Here is a 17,623-nt window from a genome sequence, read left to right on the forward strand (position 1 = left end):
CCGTGCGCCTGCTGCGGGAGGCGACAGAAGAGAGCCGTCACGACAACTCGCGACGCTGGCCGGATCTATAGCATGAGCGCCTCACTGGCTCCGCGGAGTTCCGCGTAGCCGTCTAGGTGGCACTCCCGTAGCTATTTCCACTTTCCCCATGAGGGAGCTTATTCCCACGCCCAGCCGGCGCTGTACCGACGCGCGGATGGTCTGCCGCGTCGTGAAGGAAGGGGAAAAATTTTTGCCTCTAATGTCATCTTTTACACCACCAATCTATCCCCCTCTCTTACTTAAATAATATTCCCGAAAAACTAGATTACCGTGCTTGCGCTAGTCATCACTGAGCGCATCCAGAGTATTTTGGGCGGCAGTGCTTAGAAGTCCATTCCTGTTAAGTATAAAAGGGTTGAAAAGGCTTGTGGGGACACTTAGCCGCCGCCTTAAGGGTATGACGCGATAGCGTAGTGGGTACCATATGTGCAGAAGGTCATTCTCTACTTCACATTCATAGATTCCTAGGAGTCCTCATAACCCTCCTAGCGCAGCGGTTAAGCGATGCGCCACTGCCCTGGGCATGGTGTTTGGACCCTGGCATGGCTGGTGCTATCAGCGGTGGGCCTTTTGCAGCCCTACTCTTCCCGAGCGACCAGTCAATAGCTTATCTGCCACCTGGCACGGTGGGCTATTTGCTCACTGTGAGGCCAGGTTGCGATGACGCTGCAGGGTCACGTGGCCTAGTTGGTCCACCTGCCTGCTACATTACTCAATGGTACCACCTGCTAGAGTCAGAGGAAATTAAACTGGAGCCTATCACTACTGCGCCTTTCATAGTCCCGCACCTTCGGGATATTAACCATACCACACTGTACCGTACCCACCGTGCCGTGTCCACCGTACCATACAGTACTATGCCACACCGTACCGTACCATACCGCGCCGTATATCAGTGTGCCATATCATACCATACCACACCATACCATACCGCACCTTACCGTACTATACCACGCCACGATGTATATCACTGTGCCCTACTATATATACCATACGATACCATACCGCATCGTACCGCGCCGTGTCATACCATATCGCACAGCACCGTACCATATCGCACCGCACCGTACTGTACAGTACTAGGCCATCGTATGTTAACTACCGTATGATCTTCGCAGGCTGCGACAGCGGCTTCGGCCTGGAGCTGGCAGTGCGTCTCCACAACCGTGGCCTGCGCGTTTTCGCCGGCTGCCTGGTGCCGGACAGCCAGGGGGCCAACAGGCTGCGAGCCCTCGCCTCCGAGGTTGGCGAAGGGAAGGGCAGCGTCCACGTGCTGGCGCCCATGGACGTCACCAGCGACAGCCAGGTGCAAGACGCCGTGCAGCAGGTCACCAAGATACTGACCAGTGAAGGTGCGCTTGTACGCCCTCTGCGTGTTCTCCTGTGCAGCGTTACTTTCTGCGGACTTGAGTTTGTTCTCATTTCTCAAATTCTCAATAAGGGGAATGGTGACGTCATGCAAAACGTTGCGTAGACATAAAACGAACGAGCGCCATTTTCAGGAGCCCTCAGTGGGTCTTTTGAACATGCGTAAGAGCTAACCCGCGTTTTAAATCTGTTAGCCATTATCTAGATGACATTGAGTATGGAGGCTCGTTACACACTGGCTGAGACCTTATGTAGTCGATGCATGCAAAGCATTGCTTTGACCTCAAAAATCTTAGTTAAAGGGCTATGGTTAGAATATTTTTTGTTATCTTAGCTTCCCGCAGTGCCGTGTGTTGGTGCTTGAAATTCTACAGCACGTCAATCTTTTGTTGGGAAAAGCTGGCAGGAGGAAAGGGAAGAAACAAGCAAACCTGTTCATTAGTTGTGCTGCTGAAGCTCTATGTCACATTCCGGGTAGAGACCTTTTACAACTCTACACCATGACAGTGTTCCGCTGTCAAGGCAGGTAAATAATAAAGCGGCGGGGATCACGCTGTCTTCAATCATCGTAACGCTGAGCGGAGACTCCGGTAGTGCGACAGGGTAGTCAACCCCGCCGGATGCATTGTTTGGCAGGCTCAGCGGCACCACAGCAGCAGCATGAGGACCACGGTGGTGCTCGACCGGAGGACGACGGTGTCGCGGAGGTTCCCCAGCTGTGGGCCATGTTGGCCAACGCGGGCGTCATCTGTGCCTCGGAGCTGGAGTGGGGTTCGCTCCAGCCGCTCAGCCGCATGATGGAGGTGAACGCGGTGGGCGTGGCCCGCAGCGTGCGTGCCTTCTTACCCATGGTGCGCCGCGCCAAAGGAGGGCGAGTGGTCATCTGCAGCAGCCTCTGGAGTAAGTATGCGCGCTGGTTGTGTCATCATCGCTTATCGGCTGCGAATCACATGGATTTTAGAGAAACGAGGGTGAACCTCTGTATCAATCAATCAAACACTAACTAACTAACTAACTAACTAACTAACTAACTAACTAACTAACTAACTAACTAACTAACTAACTAACTAACTAACTAACTAACTAGCTAACTAAATAAATAAATAAATAAAGTTTCTTTATTTAATGGCGCGGGAAAATACCGTCAGCGTCCAATGAAACGACAGAGGAAATACAAGAAATGGTAGAAGTCGAGAAATACGCTTTCTTTAAAGCGATGCTTATTGCCTCAGGGCAACCACGTTGTGGCCATGGTGACGCAGAAGTGAATATGAAATGTGTTGTTATTCAGCCTCCCTCATGAAAAGTTTGGTCGTTGTGTTGTCGCCATCGTATGTGTCGTTTTCGCGTGTAACTTGACGCTGACAGTGCATGCGTCCATGGTGCACTGACGTACAGAAGAGGTGCACGCAAACGCGGCGAGTCGAGGTGAGCATCATGGGGCAGGCCGACAGCGTTGGCCATAGTGCTGGGTAATTGTGGACAAAGAAAAACAAAAAGGGGGCGGGGTGATTATTGCGCCTCTTCCTTCTATCTCCATGTCTTTCCTTTTTTTCCTTCTCGAAGCCTGTCATCTTCGTTCCAAACACTATAGCTGACACCTGTCATTCAGAACACGGCCCCGTTGAAGAGCAATACTTCGTATGTCACATCATATGAGCTTGCTCAGCATTCGGATCAACAGACCTACATTCCACGCGGTTGTTTTTTTAACCGCTAAATTAATTTGAAGCGGAGTTTACAATGAAGTCATTACATCACTGTCTTTTCTCTTAGTGCCCTCGTTAGGCATGTACTTCACAAGAGCTTGCGGTTACTGCGTCTTGCTTTCCTGGTAGCGGTAGGTTTATGAGCCAACTTCAAAGCCTAGACTTGAATTTGTAAATTTTTGTCGTCCACTGACAACACGGCCTCATGAAAGGTAATTGAGCTTGCGAGATCAATTTTGGGAACGCATATTTGCATCTATATGCCACCATATGCTGGCATAGATGCATCTATGCCACCAAACACATTCTTTCACCTCTTCTACACGAAAGCGCCAAAGCTCCATCTCGCATTTGACCCGCCGCGGTGGCTCAGTGCTTAGGGCGCTCGGCTACTCATCCGGGGTACCCGGGTTCGAACCCGACCGCTGTGGCTGCGTTTCGATGGAGGCGAAACGCAGAGGCGCCCGTGTGCTGTGCGATGTCAGTGCACGTTAAAGATCCCCAGGTCACGGTCGAAATTATTCCGGAGCCCTCACACCTCTTCTTCCTTTCTTTTTTCACTCCCTCCTTTATCCCTTCTCTTACGGCGCGGTTAGTGTGTTCGCCGATATGTAAGACAGATACTGCGCCATTTCCTTTCCTCAGAAACCAATTATTATTATTATTATTATTATTATTATTATTATTAATATTATTATTATTAATTTTAAATTTCCGTCTCGCAGAAAAGCCGATGTCGGCGGAAATTGAAAATTGAAAAATTCCCAGGCAGCACATGTCACCGGCCCAATATAGCAACAGGATGGTCCCATCCTGGTCCTTTGAAGGGCCGGACTTTGCCAATACGGTACCAATGTTGAGCCAATTGCCTGTGCTGCTTGGGTTTGTTTTTGGGAAAGGAAATGACGCAGTATATGCCTCACATCTCGGCGGACACGCTAACCGCGCCGTAAGGAAAATGATAGAGGAGGGAGTGAAAGAAAAAAGGAAGAAAGAGTTGCCGTAGTGGGAGGACTCCGGAATTTCAATTTCCGTCTCGCAGAAAAGCCGATGTCGGCGACCCGCCGCGGTGGCTAAGTGGGTAGGGCGCTGGGCTACTGAGGCTACTGATCCGGAGTTCCCTGGTGAAGAAACAGTTGCCGTAGTGGGAGGACTCCGGAATTTCAATTTCCGTCTCGCAGAAAAGCCGATGTCGGCGACCCGCCGCGGTGGCTAAGTGGGTAGGGCGCTGGGCTACTGAGGCTACTGATCCGGAGTTCCCTGGTTCGATCCCGACCACGGCGGCTGCGTCTTTATGGAGACAAAACGCTAAGGCGCCCGTGTGCTGTGCGATGTCAGTGCATGCTAAAGATCCCCAGGTGGTCGAGAGAGAGAGAGAAAAACTTTATTGGCGCCAAAAAATGGCCGATTCAGCGGGACCCGGGTGTCTTCATGTTGAAGTTCCGAGTCTTCCAGGGGTGGTGCCCTTATTCCAGGGCCCCACTGAGTCTTGCTACCTCATACACATGCTGGACCAGTCCTTTTTGGACCGCGAGCACGCTGATGGTGAGCAGGCTCTCCCACTGTTCCGCATTGGGCTCTTTTAGTTTATGAATGAATAATTGTTTTTACACTCGCATGTAATATGGTATAAAGTGGCGGTGGCGCCACACCACTTGCATGTGTCCGCGTACTGGTTCGGAAACATTTTGTGAACTATGTGTAAGTTACGAAAGCTTCCTGTTTGCAGTCTACGCCAACCGACTGCCTCATATTGCGTTAATAGCTGGTGTGGTGGAGGGTACGCTATCCTCTGTCCTCTGTAGTGATTTAGGATTTCCGCGTACGATGGTTCCACCGTTGTGGTGAAATTATTCCGGAGCCCTCCACTACGGCACCTCTTTCTTACTTTTTCTTTCTCTCCCTGCTTTATCCGTTCCTTTACGGTGCGGTTCAGGTGTCCAACGATATTTGAGACAGATACTGCGCCATTTCCTTTCCCCAAAAACTAATTAATATTATTATTATTATGTCGGCGTGACGGATAAATCTTTACAAATCAAAAAGGTGGCGGTTACAAGAGGCTCCCATAGATGGCGCCAGCCACACCAGCGATGCATCGGAAACAACCTCTGACCCTCGGGTTGCTTTATATGTATGTCGTGTTGTCTGTCACATATTGATTGTGATTGTGAGAGAGAAACAGTGTCCGTGTCTGTGTGGGCAAGAGGAACCGCTCTCGCGTCATACCCGTAATGGCGGTGCTTAAGCGTTCCCCCGATTTTTTCGACGGTAATCAAAATATAGCGCGTCCGGCTGCTAACCAATGCAGCGTCGTTAGATTTTGTGCTTGGGTGAATGCGTAACTAGAACTTTTAAGTGTTTGTGGTGCTTAATTGAAGCGTAATTGCAACATGACCAAAACATGGTAAATTTCGGAATACTGACTTCCTGCTTCGGGTTACAGCGAACTCTTGGGTCAAGTGCGCTATAGCACGATCTATAATCTCGTTAATGCTTAACTGCGGCTATGCGAGTACCTAACGTACGAGCTGTTGATTTATTCCCAACTGAATTTATTCAGCGCTTTGAAATATGTAAAAAATTGAACTGAACGGTTTAATAGTAATAAATGGTTTTTTGGGGAAAGGAAATGGCGCAGTATCGGTCTCATATATCATTGGGCACCTGAACCGCGCCGTAAGGGAAGGGATAAAGGAGGGAGTGAATAATAATAATAATTGGTTTTTTGGGGAAAGTAAATGGCGCAGTATCTGTCTCATATATCGTTGGACACCTGAACCGCGCCGTAAGGGAAGGGATAAGAGAGGGAGTGAAAGAAGAAAGGGAGAATTAGGTTCCGTAGTGGAGGGCTCCGGAATAATTTCGACCACCTGGGGATCTTTAACGTGCACTGACATCGCACAGCACACGGGAGTGAAAGAGGAAAGGAAGAAAAAGGGGCCGTAGTGGAGGGCTCCGGAATAATTTCAACCACCTGGGGATCTTTAACGTGCACTGACATCGCACAGCACGTGGGCGCCTTAACGTTTTTTCTCCATAAAAACGCAGCAGGTTCTATTCTGTTTTAGCATATGTCTTTGAGTGGAGACTGTGTATGGCCACTGTGACGTGACTCGATGGTGGTTACATTGGACTTAACCTGCTTAGACTTTAGTGCTTCAAGGCAGTTTATATTTGCATGATGCCTTCGAGAAAAACTTAACGATCCACTTCCCGCACACCTATCTTTAATGGAGAGTAAGTGACCGTTACAGCAGGAAAGGTTTATTGAATCTGTTCGGTCAAGACAATAGCAATGCGCCTCAAAAAGCTTTATAATGCATGTGTCCGCGTTGCTTAAAAATAATAAAAAACTGGCATAATATATGCTATATTCACAAAGCCGACGACTGCTTGCCCACTGAGTTTTCGCAGACCCACTTTCTGTTTTTGCCGACGTTAGGACTAGTTCCATCTGGCGATGTATAATGAAATTGAGAGAAAAGAAGCTGCTGCTTGCATGGCTCTGGCATTCGGAGATAGGCGTGACGCACGCGTCAGCGCTTCAAAAACACGAGGAAGACTAGGACGTGCACGCAAATACACTCCGCTGCACGTTGTGCAGCTGGCGGTGAGCGTCTCGCCGGCGAACTCACGCGCGAGTGACTTGGAAGTGAGCCCGCGACTAAAATAATCGCACTGACTAATCAAAGCAACCGCCACACATCTTCCGCCTGCGCGAACCGCCTCTGGCAATCTGTGCTTGAGCTAAACAGCACCCGCGGTCAAATGTTTACGCAAAGCTACACATTTGCAAAGAAACAACTTCGGCCCCTTCGCACGCAAGTTGGAACATATACTTGCATACAGGTTCAGGCTCTGCGAATTGCACAGTGCATCAATAAATCTCTAGCGTTAATTCCTTGATGCAAAGGAGTTAAGTTTCTTTTCTTGTTCTATAAACTTATGATGGTGGCTGCACGCTCACACAATTCTTGGTGGGCTGTTTTCAGTTTGTCGTTTAGCGCTCATTATTTAGCAGGAGGTATTTGGAGGCTGAGCTTTTCGAGGACGGGAAGTGGTTCCTTTTTTATTTATTTGTTTAATTATTTGTTACCCTCAGGGCCCGAGGACATTACAGAGAGTGGTGGGTTTTTTTACGAAAGGCAGAATGAAAAAGCGAAAAATATACAGGTACACATGCAGATGATGCTGACGAGGATTAGGGCAGGTTACAACAAATGTTACGAGCAAGAAGAACTGAATACAAAGTTCATACAGTTGAACCGGCTTAATATAGCACTCGGGAAAGCGTAAAGTCAAATTTGCAACCAGCAGAAAAGAAAATAAGGATTGACAGAAATGAACTGACGCACAAAACATACAACAGAGTAAGCTACACTACAGCAGAAACAAAGCTTAAGAAATGATATCTTCTTGTACTGAAGAATGATGGATAGCTGGGCGAGTTGGAAATAATTTGGTTGATAAAGAGGTTTCATTTGTAGATAATTTGAGATCTTTGGCTTGGTGTAATCAGGTGGGGTAAGAGGAGACGAAGGGGTAGGCTTTTTATCGGACTTCGCCACGTGGTAGATGAGTGGTGATAGGTATAAGGCTTTCTTGATTTTGCTTGTTGAAGTGCTCGATGCTCCCTCGTGTCACGCGATTGTCATGCATACATGTTTGATCTTCTGAATAAAAATTTTGTTGCGAGCCAGCGCTTGTCTGTGTTCTCTTCTTGCTTTTGTCCGTCGTCTTATTCGCGCTGTATCACCCGCAATGAATATTTTCTTGTGACTTTTATGACAAAGTTATGACATTTTTTACGACTTGCCTTTGACTGAGCACCGTTCCTGCTTGTCTATTTGATAATTCCTTAAATACAGTAGAAGACCCTGTTGGAGTGACTGACTGCAGTCTCTTCTGAATATATTTTTTTGAAGAACTGCGTCGCCAATTGTGTTAACAATAAAAAAATTTGTTCTCCTGTTATTCCGTTTTGCTAACGACATGCACACAAAACTCGTGCGTGTAGGCCAATGATGGTTTGATTTGGTTTATAGGGGTTGAACGTCCCAAAAAAACCGCGACTCGGGCTATGAGGGACGCCGTAGTGAAAGACTCCGGAATTTTAGACCAGCTGGGGTTCTTTTACGTGCACTGACATCGCACAGCACACAGGCCTCTAGAATTTCGCCTCCATCGAAATTCGACCGCCGCGGTCGGTCGATCGAACCCGCGTCTTTCGAGTCAGCAGCCGAGCTCCATAACCACTGAGCCAACGCGGTGGCCTGTAGGCCAATGAGGATGACCGCACTCTTTTTAGGTGTTTCTTACGCAGCCCTTTTGAGCGCAGGCTTTGAAATTTATTCGTCACTTCATGCAATGCAGCACGCTTCTTTGCTGCTTGCACTCATCGCCCACTGTTTTCTTTCCGGACGGCTTTCTTAACTTGGCTTCGTGTTTGCTTTTGCGTCTTCGTAAAGCTTGAACTCCGGGGTTTACTCTGTGTCTTCTTTTAATTTGCAATTTCACTTGTTATCGCTGTTACCAAAATTGAACGCTTGGTAAAACCAGGACATATTTTGTTTCTTCTGTGTTTTGACGTGTCTTGTTTATAGAACTTCGTGTTTGTAAGTCACTGCAAATGTGCCTGTCAAATTGTTGACTAATTTTCCAGTAGTTTTGCAATTTCACATAAGTAGTGCGCCAATTAGAGCATGTGAGGGATTTGAGAGAATTACTGAACAGGCTGCCGCGGTGGCTGAGTGGTTATGGAGCTCGGATGCAAACTCTAAAGACGCGGGTTCGATTCCGGCCGCGGTGGTCGCATTTGAATGAAGGCGAAATTCTAGAGGCCCTTGTGCTGTGCGATGTCAGTGCGCGTTAAAGGACCCCAGGTGGTCGAAATTTGGCGGAGACCTTCACTACGACGTCCCTGATAGCCTGAGTCGCTTTGGGACGTAAAACCCGCACAGACCAAACCAAACCAAACCAAACCAATTATTGAACAAGCGCTGCTAGAGTGGCTCAAACAATGCTCACGCGCAGGCCGATTGGACAAATTTAATTTGCTGACCTTTCATTCTTTTCCGTCCTTCTGTTGTCACAGATAAATATAGACGTTTATGACGGGGACAACCACTGAACCACTCAATCATTCTGCTGTATTGTGTTCCACCCAGGTCACTTCGCCATTCCTTTCTCGGTGGGCTACTGCATGTCCAAGTGCGCGGCCCGATTTTTCGCCGATGGTCTCCGGCGTGAGATGAAGAAGTTTGGCGTGCGCGTGGTCTCTGTGGAGCCCAACATGTACGCGTAAGTGCACACTCATTACCTAATCTACTTTCTCTCTCTTCCTCTAAGCCTTTATAACGCAGCTTTTACAACACAGCCTTTATAACGCAGTCCAACAACATTGGGATGTGTTGACAGTACAAAAGTATTAGAAGCTATTGGTGTCTTCATCGGTAGTGGTGTTACTTCCTGTCTGGTGACATCACTTTCCTTCAGCCAATGGGAATTACCGCTCCGGTGACATCACTCCCATCCAGCCATTGAGAATTATTATGTCATGTGAGGTCACTTCTCTCCAGCCAGTGGGCGAATTTTATGACCGACGACGCCTTTTTTTTTCCAGATGAGGTTTTTAATGAGCTCGCGTGAAAACAACACAAGAACTCCGCTAGACAGAACAGAACTGAGACGATAAAGACGCCGCTGCGTCACCTGAACCTCCTGTCTGCCGTCATTTGAGGCTCTTTTCATCCGAACGATCGCCAAGAACAGGTTCGCCCAACCCACTATTCTATAACACAACCACAACAACCACAAACAGCGAAGGACACAACCACAACACAGGCAGCCAAGGCCAAACGCCTTTCAAGTGCTCCTGTGCTGTTCTTTGCTCTGAGCCGGATTGTTTTTCCTAAGCACAGCAAAAACGCATGGAGGCTCGCCAAACACTAAGAGAAAAGGAATTGACATTTCTTGCCTCCTAAGTGTCACTTGTTCGCAATTAAAGCTGAGGGCGAGGTGGTGGCTTAATTACGACGTAATAATAATAATAATAATAATAATAATAATAATAATAATAATAATAATAATAATAATAATAATAATAATAGGTTCTTGGGGAATGAAAATGGCGCAGTACCTGTCTTATATATCGTTGTACACCTGAACCGTGCCTTAAGGGAAGGGATAAAGGAGGGAGTGAAACAAGAGAGGAAAAAAGAAGTGCCGTAGTGGAGCACTACAGAATAATTTCGACCACCTGGGGATCTTCAACGTGCACTGACATCGCACAGCACGCGGGTGCCTTAGCGTTTCGCCTCCATCGAAACGCAGCCGCCGCGGTCGGGTTCGAGTCCGGGAACTCCGGATCAGTAGCCCAGCGCCCTAACCACTAAGCCTCCATGGCGGGTAAAAGGCTGGTGGCTCAGTAGTTAGGGCGCTCGGTTACAGATTCGGGGCACCCGTGTTCGAACCCGACCGCGGCAGACATTTTCGAAATGAACACAAGATAGAATACGAGCCCTGGTCCGTTCACGATGCGTCTTTTGAGCCGAGGATACCAAATCTCGCCACTGACGCCACCTTTGATACTGCTTGGAACGTATTGTTTGTACTCGAACTATTCCTGGTCTGACCTTGTGAATCGTCCTTTAGCAATCGAGGTGTATACCAGTACAGAAAGAAACGAGGCCTAAATTGCGCCGTCCTTCACCATGCAGGACCAACCTCACGGCTGACAGCCTTCTAGTGCCTGCCATGGACAAGCAGTGGCAGGAGAGCAGCGACCAGGTGCGCCGCGACTACGGCCAGGCCTACTACGAGCTGTGCCGTCAGTGGCTACGCCGCGGACTGGCCAACGAGTCTCGCACCGAGGTGCACGAGGTGGTGGACGCCATGGAGGCAGCCGTGTTGGCTCAGAAGCCGCGCTTCGCGTACCGGCCCGACGGACTCGTCAGGGCCGTACAGTGGCGCCTCCTGGCGCTCGCCCCTCCAGCCCTGCAGGACGCCGTGCTGGTGAAAAGGGCGCAACCGCCTGCCACGACGATGCCAGGCACGAGGGGCATAGCTCGTGGATGATGAAGCTCCTGAGCACCGTCGCCTGGTCGGGACAGGTTGCAGTGCAGCAGATGTGACTTCGGTGGAATGCGTCGTTGGAGAGCGGCAGAAGCCGCCTTATTCTCATGAGCCTCGCAGAGTTGGAGGCTATCACTCACCGTGCGTGACTCTGTTTGCGCTTATGACCAACAGAGTTACATCACCTGGACCCAACTGGGCGGTAGCTCCTGTCATCCGGTAACGTGCCACAAATGAAGACCTAAGACTAAAAAAAACGAACTGACTAAAAAAATGCTTGGTCAGCTGGATTTTATTCTCTTCGGTGCTGGTGTGTGGTGCCCTTACAACCATGCAGGGTTCTCTCAACGAAAATTGAACAAGAAATATGTGATGCTGCTCGTCTTATCGCTAAAATTCAACAAGCCGTTAACCACGTTGATAGGGGAAGAGAAATGCTCACTCCAAGTGCAATTTAAACGAGGGGGAGGGAGTAGGGAGAATTCTTTATATAGCATATAGCTGGTACACATTATGGTTCCCAACATTACATCTTAGCTTGAGAGAAGCGCTCGGAGCCACGTGGTCCTACACTTGCCCTTCTCACCAGAATGCCCTTCTTCTTTTTGGTGATAAACACGAGAGGCTTTTAGAGTCAAGTGTAAGTGTGCTGACTGCTTGGACAGCTTAGCAAAAACAATGTTTTCTGTGATTGCCTGTTACCAGCCTATTACTTAACAGGATCAGTTTACGTTCATCATATGGGAGCTTTAACTTGAGGTTTTGTAATTTCTAAAAAGCAAATAGGTATTACGAATTTCTTGTGAGATGTAGTGTTGATATATTTTACTATTTGCGTATTACTCCCCTCCTGCGCTTTCAGGGTATTTACGTTCATAAAAAAAACTAGAAGCTATTTTCGTAAGATGGAGGACTCGACATTTTTTCCACCTCTGCGTGTTTTCTTTTGTTAACACACATTAAAAACATCTTGCTTGAAAGAATTCATGAGCACAGGGTAGGCCTTTTACTTGCCACATATGCTGAGGCTTATTTGAGACCTATTTTTTCACGAACAGTAGTTCCTGATAAACTGGCTATCCACTTAGGTACATATAGCTTCACATTGTTCATGTGTGGGTTCTTTTTTTTATTCTGCATTTTTATTCTTTTTACTGAATTAGAATAAGTTTTGTAACAAATATTCGCAAATTTGTCATTTCTTTTGCAGAACAGTGTCTATTTTGCATTTTTTGTGCAATAAATCTGTTCTAGAAAAAAAACTACTGTGTACATCTGTATCACTCTCTTTCAGTCCATTACCATATATTGGAGATAAAGGATGCAAATCAACCTCTTTTCTTCTTTTTAAAAAATATTATCTGAAATGTTACAAAAACGACATTTTAATATATTCACTGTCAAAAAGAAGAAACAGATTCACTTTAACTTTGGCCTGAAGCAACACGCACCGAGACATCTGTTTAGCAGCAACAAGCTATGCATTCAGTACCTGTGTCAAGCTTGCGCCTCTGTGCTTGTCCCTTTGCCTGTGTGGTCTCCGTTATCTGTTCCGCATCATCTCTCCAAGGGAAGTACTTACGACGAAGGTTCACATCACGCAACCGTATCACGACATCGCGTATTGGTGATATTCCATATTTATTCAGGACGTTATCTCTAACCATGCTGCCATCGCTGAACATGAGAGCGGCGTCTAATCACTTTGGCGACGTTGTCTCCAGGAAGGCATCCTTTGGTGTGCCCCCCGAGACGATGTGATTGAAGGACTCGGTGGCGTTCTGGGTTCACTAGTTGCGGCACTTCTTGAGGAGGTCTGGTTCAGCTAGTTGCTGGAAAACGGGCTTTATGGCGTTTCGAGCTTATTTGTACGGGTGTTTCAGCACAAAAAGATTCGTTCATGATCTGGTCCTTGTAAGAAATTGCCGGGGTGTTTCAAACCGAACCCCTGACAAGGCCTAATATCTCGAAATATATGGACCAAATAGCCTTAAGAAAGCGTGTTTTGTAACTGCCTAGACCAGAAGCAAAAAAAAAAACAACTTTCAGAATAGCTATGCTGCTCGCCGACTGAGTCAGATTTCCCGCGTAAGAACCCCGGTGGTGGTGGTGAAAAGCCTTTATTGAAAGAAAGAGGTGAGACTCTCTAAAGAGCCCCGCAATGGGTGGAGTCTTTATTCCGGGACCCCATTGGTCGAAGCCGCCAGCTTAGCCCTCTTGACCTAAGCCTTTTGGGCCTTAAGGTCCGAACAGCCAAACAGGGCCGTCTCCCATTCCTCTCTGGTAGGGTTTTGGGGGGGGGGGGGGGGGGAAGCCGAGTTGCGCTGGCAAGCCCAAACCATGTGGTACGTGTCAGCCACCTCCCCACAGTGTTTGCACCAGCCAGTGGACGCAGGATCGAAGTGTTTTAGTACTACCGGGCACAGCATTGTGTTCGTGAATAATCGGAGTAGAACGCGTTCGTTTGCTTTCCCCAGTCCCTTTGCAGGGGCCGGGTAGAGGCGATGCCTATCCTTATAATAGGATGCGGCGGCCGCGTTTCGATGGAAGCGATACGTTAAGGCACCCGTGTGCTGTGCGATATCAGTGCACGTTCAAAAAAGATCCCCAGGTGGTCGAAATTGTTCCGGAGCCCTCCACTACGGCACCACTTTTTTCCTTTCTTCTTTCACTCCCTCCTTTATCCCTTCCCTTATGGCGCTTTTTAGGTGTCCGCCGATATGTGAGACAGATACTGCGCGATTTCCTTTCCTCCAAAACCAATTTTCATGTTCATTTAAGAAATCGCACTCCTCACACGAAGCAATAAGAGCGGAGCATAAGACGTGTCGAACGTTGAACAGAACTTTCATACATCTCTTTGCTTTCCCTAAGGCTCTAATGAATCAGCTCAACTAAGAGAAAACACTTGTTTTGTAGTCCGCATCACTTTTTTTTTATCAGAGATATGCGAATGAGTTGAATATTCACAGAAATCTGGGCTTGCATCCTCGCACGCCACTTGGTTCCGAAAACCGGGCTGTTCTGGCTCTACTGAAGGGCACCGTGTACATCGCACAGTACACGGGCCTCTAGATTTCGCCTCCATCGAAATTCAACCTCTGCGGCCGGGATGGAACCCGGGCATTTCGGGTCAGCAGCCGAGCACCATAAGCACTGAGCCACCACGGCGGCACTTCAACAAATTTTTGTTCCTTTTTCGCTCTGGCAAAAAAATTGAGATGTTTTAAATGGTTCTAATTTAATTATAATAATATAATAATTGGTTTTTGTTGAATGGAAATGGCACAGTAACTGTCTCACATATCGCGGTGGACACCTGAACCGCGCCGTAAGGGAAGGGATAAACGAGGAAGCGAAAGAAAGGATGAAAGAGGTGCCCTAGTGTAGGGCTGTGGAATAATTTCGACCACCTCAGTATTTTTAACGTGCACTGATATCGCATAGCACAGGGGTGCGTTAGCGTTTTTTCCTCCATAAAAACGCAGCCGCCGCGGTCGGGTTCGAACCCGGGAGCTTTTAAAGGTCAAACATTTAGTACTTTCCTATTGGGATGAAAGTGGGACCTTAATGGAGAAGTCAAAAAGTAATAATTATAATAATTGGTTTTGTGGGGAAAGGAAATGGCGCGGTATCTGTCTCATATATCGTTGGACACCTGAACCGCGCCGTAAGGGAAGGGATAAAGGAAAGAGTGAAAGAAGAAAGGAAGATAGAGGTGCCGTAGTGGAGGGCTCTGGAATAATTTCGACCACCTGGGGATCTTTAACGTGCACTGACATCGCACAGCACACGGACGCCTTAGCGTTTTTCCTCCATAAAAACGCAGCTGCCGCGGTCGGCCCAACTTTTCGACCGCAGCCGGGCGTACGGAGAGCACAGATTGTTTGCGCAATGGTGCTCCGTGGTAGCGTTGTTCCAGGCCACACCATTTTGTGGTGTGCACGCTGGGCGGGAGCGTAGAGACGACTTAAAATACTCCTCTTGTGTGCTTTTGTGTTCATCTCACTGTTTCCGTTATGGGTGCAGCTCCTGGAGGCCCTATACATACTAAGAGTTAGGAACGTCTTTTTTAGATGAGAAAAAAGAAAACAAGCTGATCATGTTCAGCAATTTGGACGAAAGTTTTGAAAATTGGAAAATTATAAGATACTTTTACGGTAATTTTGAAGGTAATGGTCCAGTGTACTGATGTGTAGATAAATCGTTCTTTTAAACTGTTTTCATCGGTCGAATCGAACAGTTAAGGGTCCCTTAAAAAACCAACGGGGAACGCTTTTGACGATAGCAAAAACTTTAATAGAAAAAAATTCAAGACCGCTGCCGGGTGATCTGCAGATATGTTGATTGTTATAGTGAAAGCTTACATTATACGAAACAATTACGCTCATAAATGTTCCCTTTCAAAAATGCTGTTGTCAATAATTACTGGGTATGCTCCTTTTCTTTTAATATAATTGATATTGGACTCTGCCGTCACACTCTTTGAACAAGTGATGATACGCGCTCAGCACAAACACATAGCGCTGACGAAGGCCATGCTGCGCTGGCGGAGAAAAATGCAGCCTTTCGTCGAAATCCCACCATTCCTCCTAGGTCTTCGCAAGGTGTGGAAAATTGCTAGCCCGCACTTAATGCACCACTTAATGAGTCGTTAATGCCATATTCGCCGTGATGATGCCAAAATATTCAGGTATTTCTGGTGCGAAGAGGCACGGACTGCTAACAAAACTAATCATGCTTGACGCGAACTCTGTGAGAAAAATAATAATAATAATAATAATAATAATAATAATTGGTTTTGGGGGAAAGGAAATGGCGCAGTATCTGTCTTATATATCGTTGGACACCTGAACCGCGCCGTAAGGGAAGGGAAGGAGGGAGTGAAAGAAGAAAGGAAGAAGAGGTGCCGTAGTGGAGGGCTCCGGAATAATTTCGACCACCTGTGGATCTTTAACGTGCACTGACATCGCACAGCAGACGGGCGCCTTAGCGTTTTTCCTCCATAAAGACGCAGCCGCCGCGGTCGGGGTCGAACCCGGGAACTCCGGATCAGTAGCCGAGCGCCTAACCACTGAGCCACGAGAAAAATCCGCCCATGAAGTTTGTCACCGACGGATGCTGCCAGCGTTTAAAGACCCATTGTGTCTTTCAGCAGGCTATTTTGCTCGTCTATGCACTAATGGCCTTTTCAGAATCACCATGCATAAACATGGCTGCACCATCAGCAAGAGATGCCCAGCAATGAAGGTTTGTAAGCTTTTTAGCTCTTGAATTTCCGTGTTTTTCTCTGCGTCCATGCTTAAAGCGCATATTCTGTATTTCAGCCTTTTTCCGCAAGCGCTCGTTTGCACCATCTATAGACGTCCTTGTGTTTCGAGGATAGAACGTGGCGAGTGTCTTGCAGGTGTGTCTGGCACTGACTGCTTTTAATGTGCTTTTCCTTTCGAAGTAACGACGCATGTATTTTCTGGCCAAGCCGCTAAATGAATATAAAGAAAAAACACTATCTGAAGAAAGCCATGTTTTCCATAGTCACGCTGTAAAAACCTCTACTTTGAGAGCAACTGGACACAGAAGGGAACAGAATGGGCATAGCGTGAGCTCGCCCCCTCTAACATTTCTCGCTAACATTAAGTGCCTGTACATGTGCGGTTGTTATCTTCAGGTCATTCGTACTTGTATTTGTCAGCAGGTGCCGCATATAACTAAAATTGTTCTATTATAGTTTGTTGAAAAACAGGTAAAAATGCTGTGGGCCCCTTTTTAGGAAGGTACCGTAAATCGCGATGTAATAGCGAACTCTCAAAAAGGGTTGGTAGTTTCCGCACTGTTCGGAGAGGAATAAACAGGGTTTTCATGAATGTAGCGCGTGTTGTGATTTTTGAACCAGCAGCTATTAGGAGCGCCGTAGCGAAAAGCAACAGATTAATTTAAATTATCTTGTATTCCTTAAACGCGACGCTAAAGTCTCACTGAGTTCGAGGTGTCCTTGTACGGTAGACGGCTGGACTGCGCCATCGCGAAAGTTCAGGGTTGGTCAGAAGTTTCCAGGCCGGCAGGTCTACGTTTTAGCCTTGCAGTGCAACGTTTTACGATATACAGAAGCTCTAAGTACATTGAAAGTGAATAGGAGTCTCATTCGCAGCCTACAGGGCCTTTGTACGTTCACAGGCGCTATTATCGCCTGACTAGTCTGCTTTAAAGCACAACCTTTTCCTTCTAAAGTTTTGACAAACTCTATACAGGTTTTACGCAGCGCGCAGGGTTAACAAAGGCAGAGAGAAAAAATGTATTTTTCTTTTAAAGCTTACTACGGCACTTTCTTCTTTCTTTCCTCTTTCACTCCCTTCTTTATCCCTTCCCTTACGGCGCGGTTCAGGTGTCCAACGATATATGAGACAGATACTGCGCCATTTACTTTCCCC

The 17,623-nt window shown here is 47.3% G+C and overlaps 1 protein-coding gene across 1 annotated transcript in view; it reads left to right on the forward strand.

Annotated features, from left to right (window-relative positions):
- LOC144101758 (17-beta-hydroxysteroid dehydrogenase type 6-like) overlaps positions 1-12,449 on the forward strand; it is a 39,860-nt gene extending 27,411 nt beyond the window's left edge. Inside the window, exons 2-5 of the mRNA XM_077634896.1 lie at positions 1,161-1,394; positions 2,047-2,310; positions 9,290-9,422; positions 10,841-12,449. Coding sequence (XP_077491022.1) covers positions 1,161-1,394; positions 2,047-2,310; positions 9,290-9,422; positions 10,841-11,198 — 989 coding nt within the window. The 3' untranslated portion in view covers positions 11,199-12,449. The remainder of the gene's footprint in view (positions 1-1,160; positions 1,395-2,046; positions 2,311-9,289; positions 9,423-10,840) is intronic.
- The last annotated feature ends 5,174 nt before the right edge of the window (positions 12,450-17,623 follow it).

The sequence above is a fragment of the Amblyomma americanum genome, chromosome 8 (genome assembly GCF_052857255.1).
Source record: "Amblyomma americanum isolate KBUSLIRL-KWMA chromosome 8, ASM5285725v1, whole genome shotgun sequence".
Lineage (NCBI taxonomy): Eukaryota > Metazoa > Arthropoda > Arachnida > Ixodida > Ixodidae > Amblyomma > Amblyomma americanum.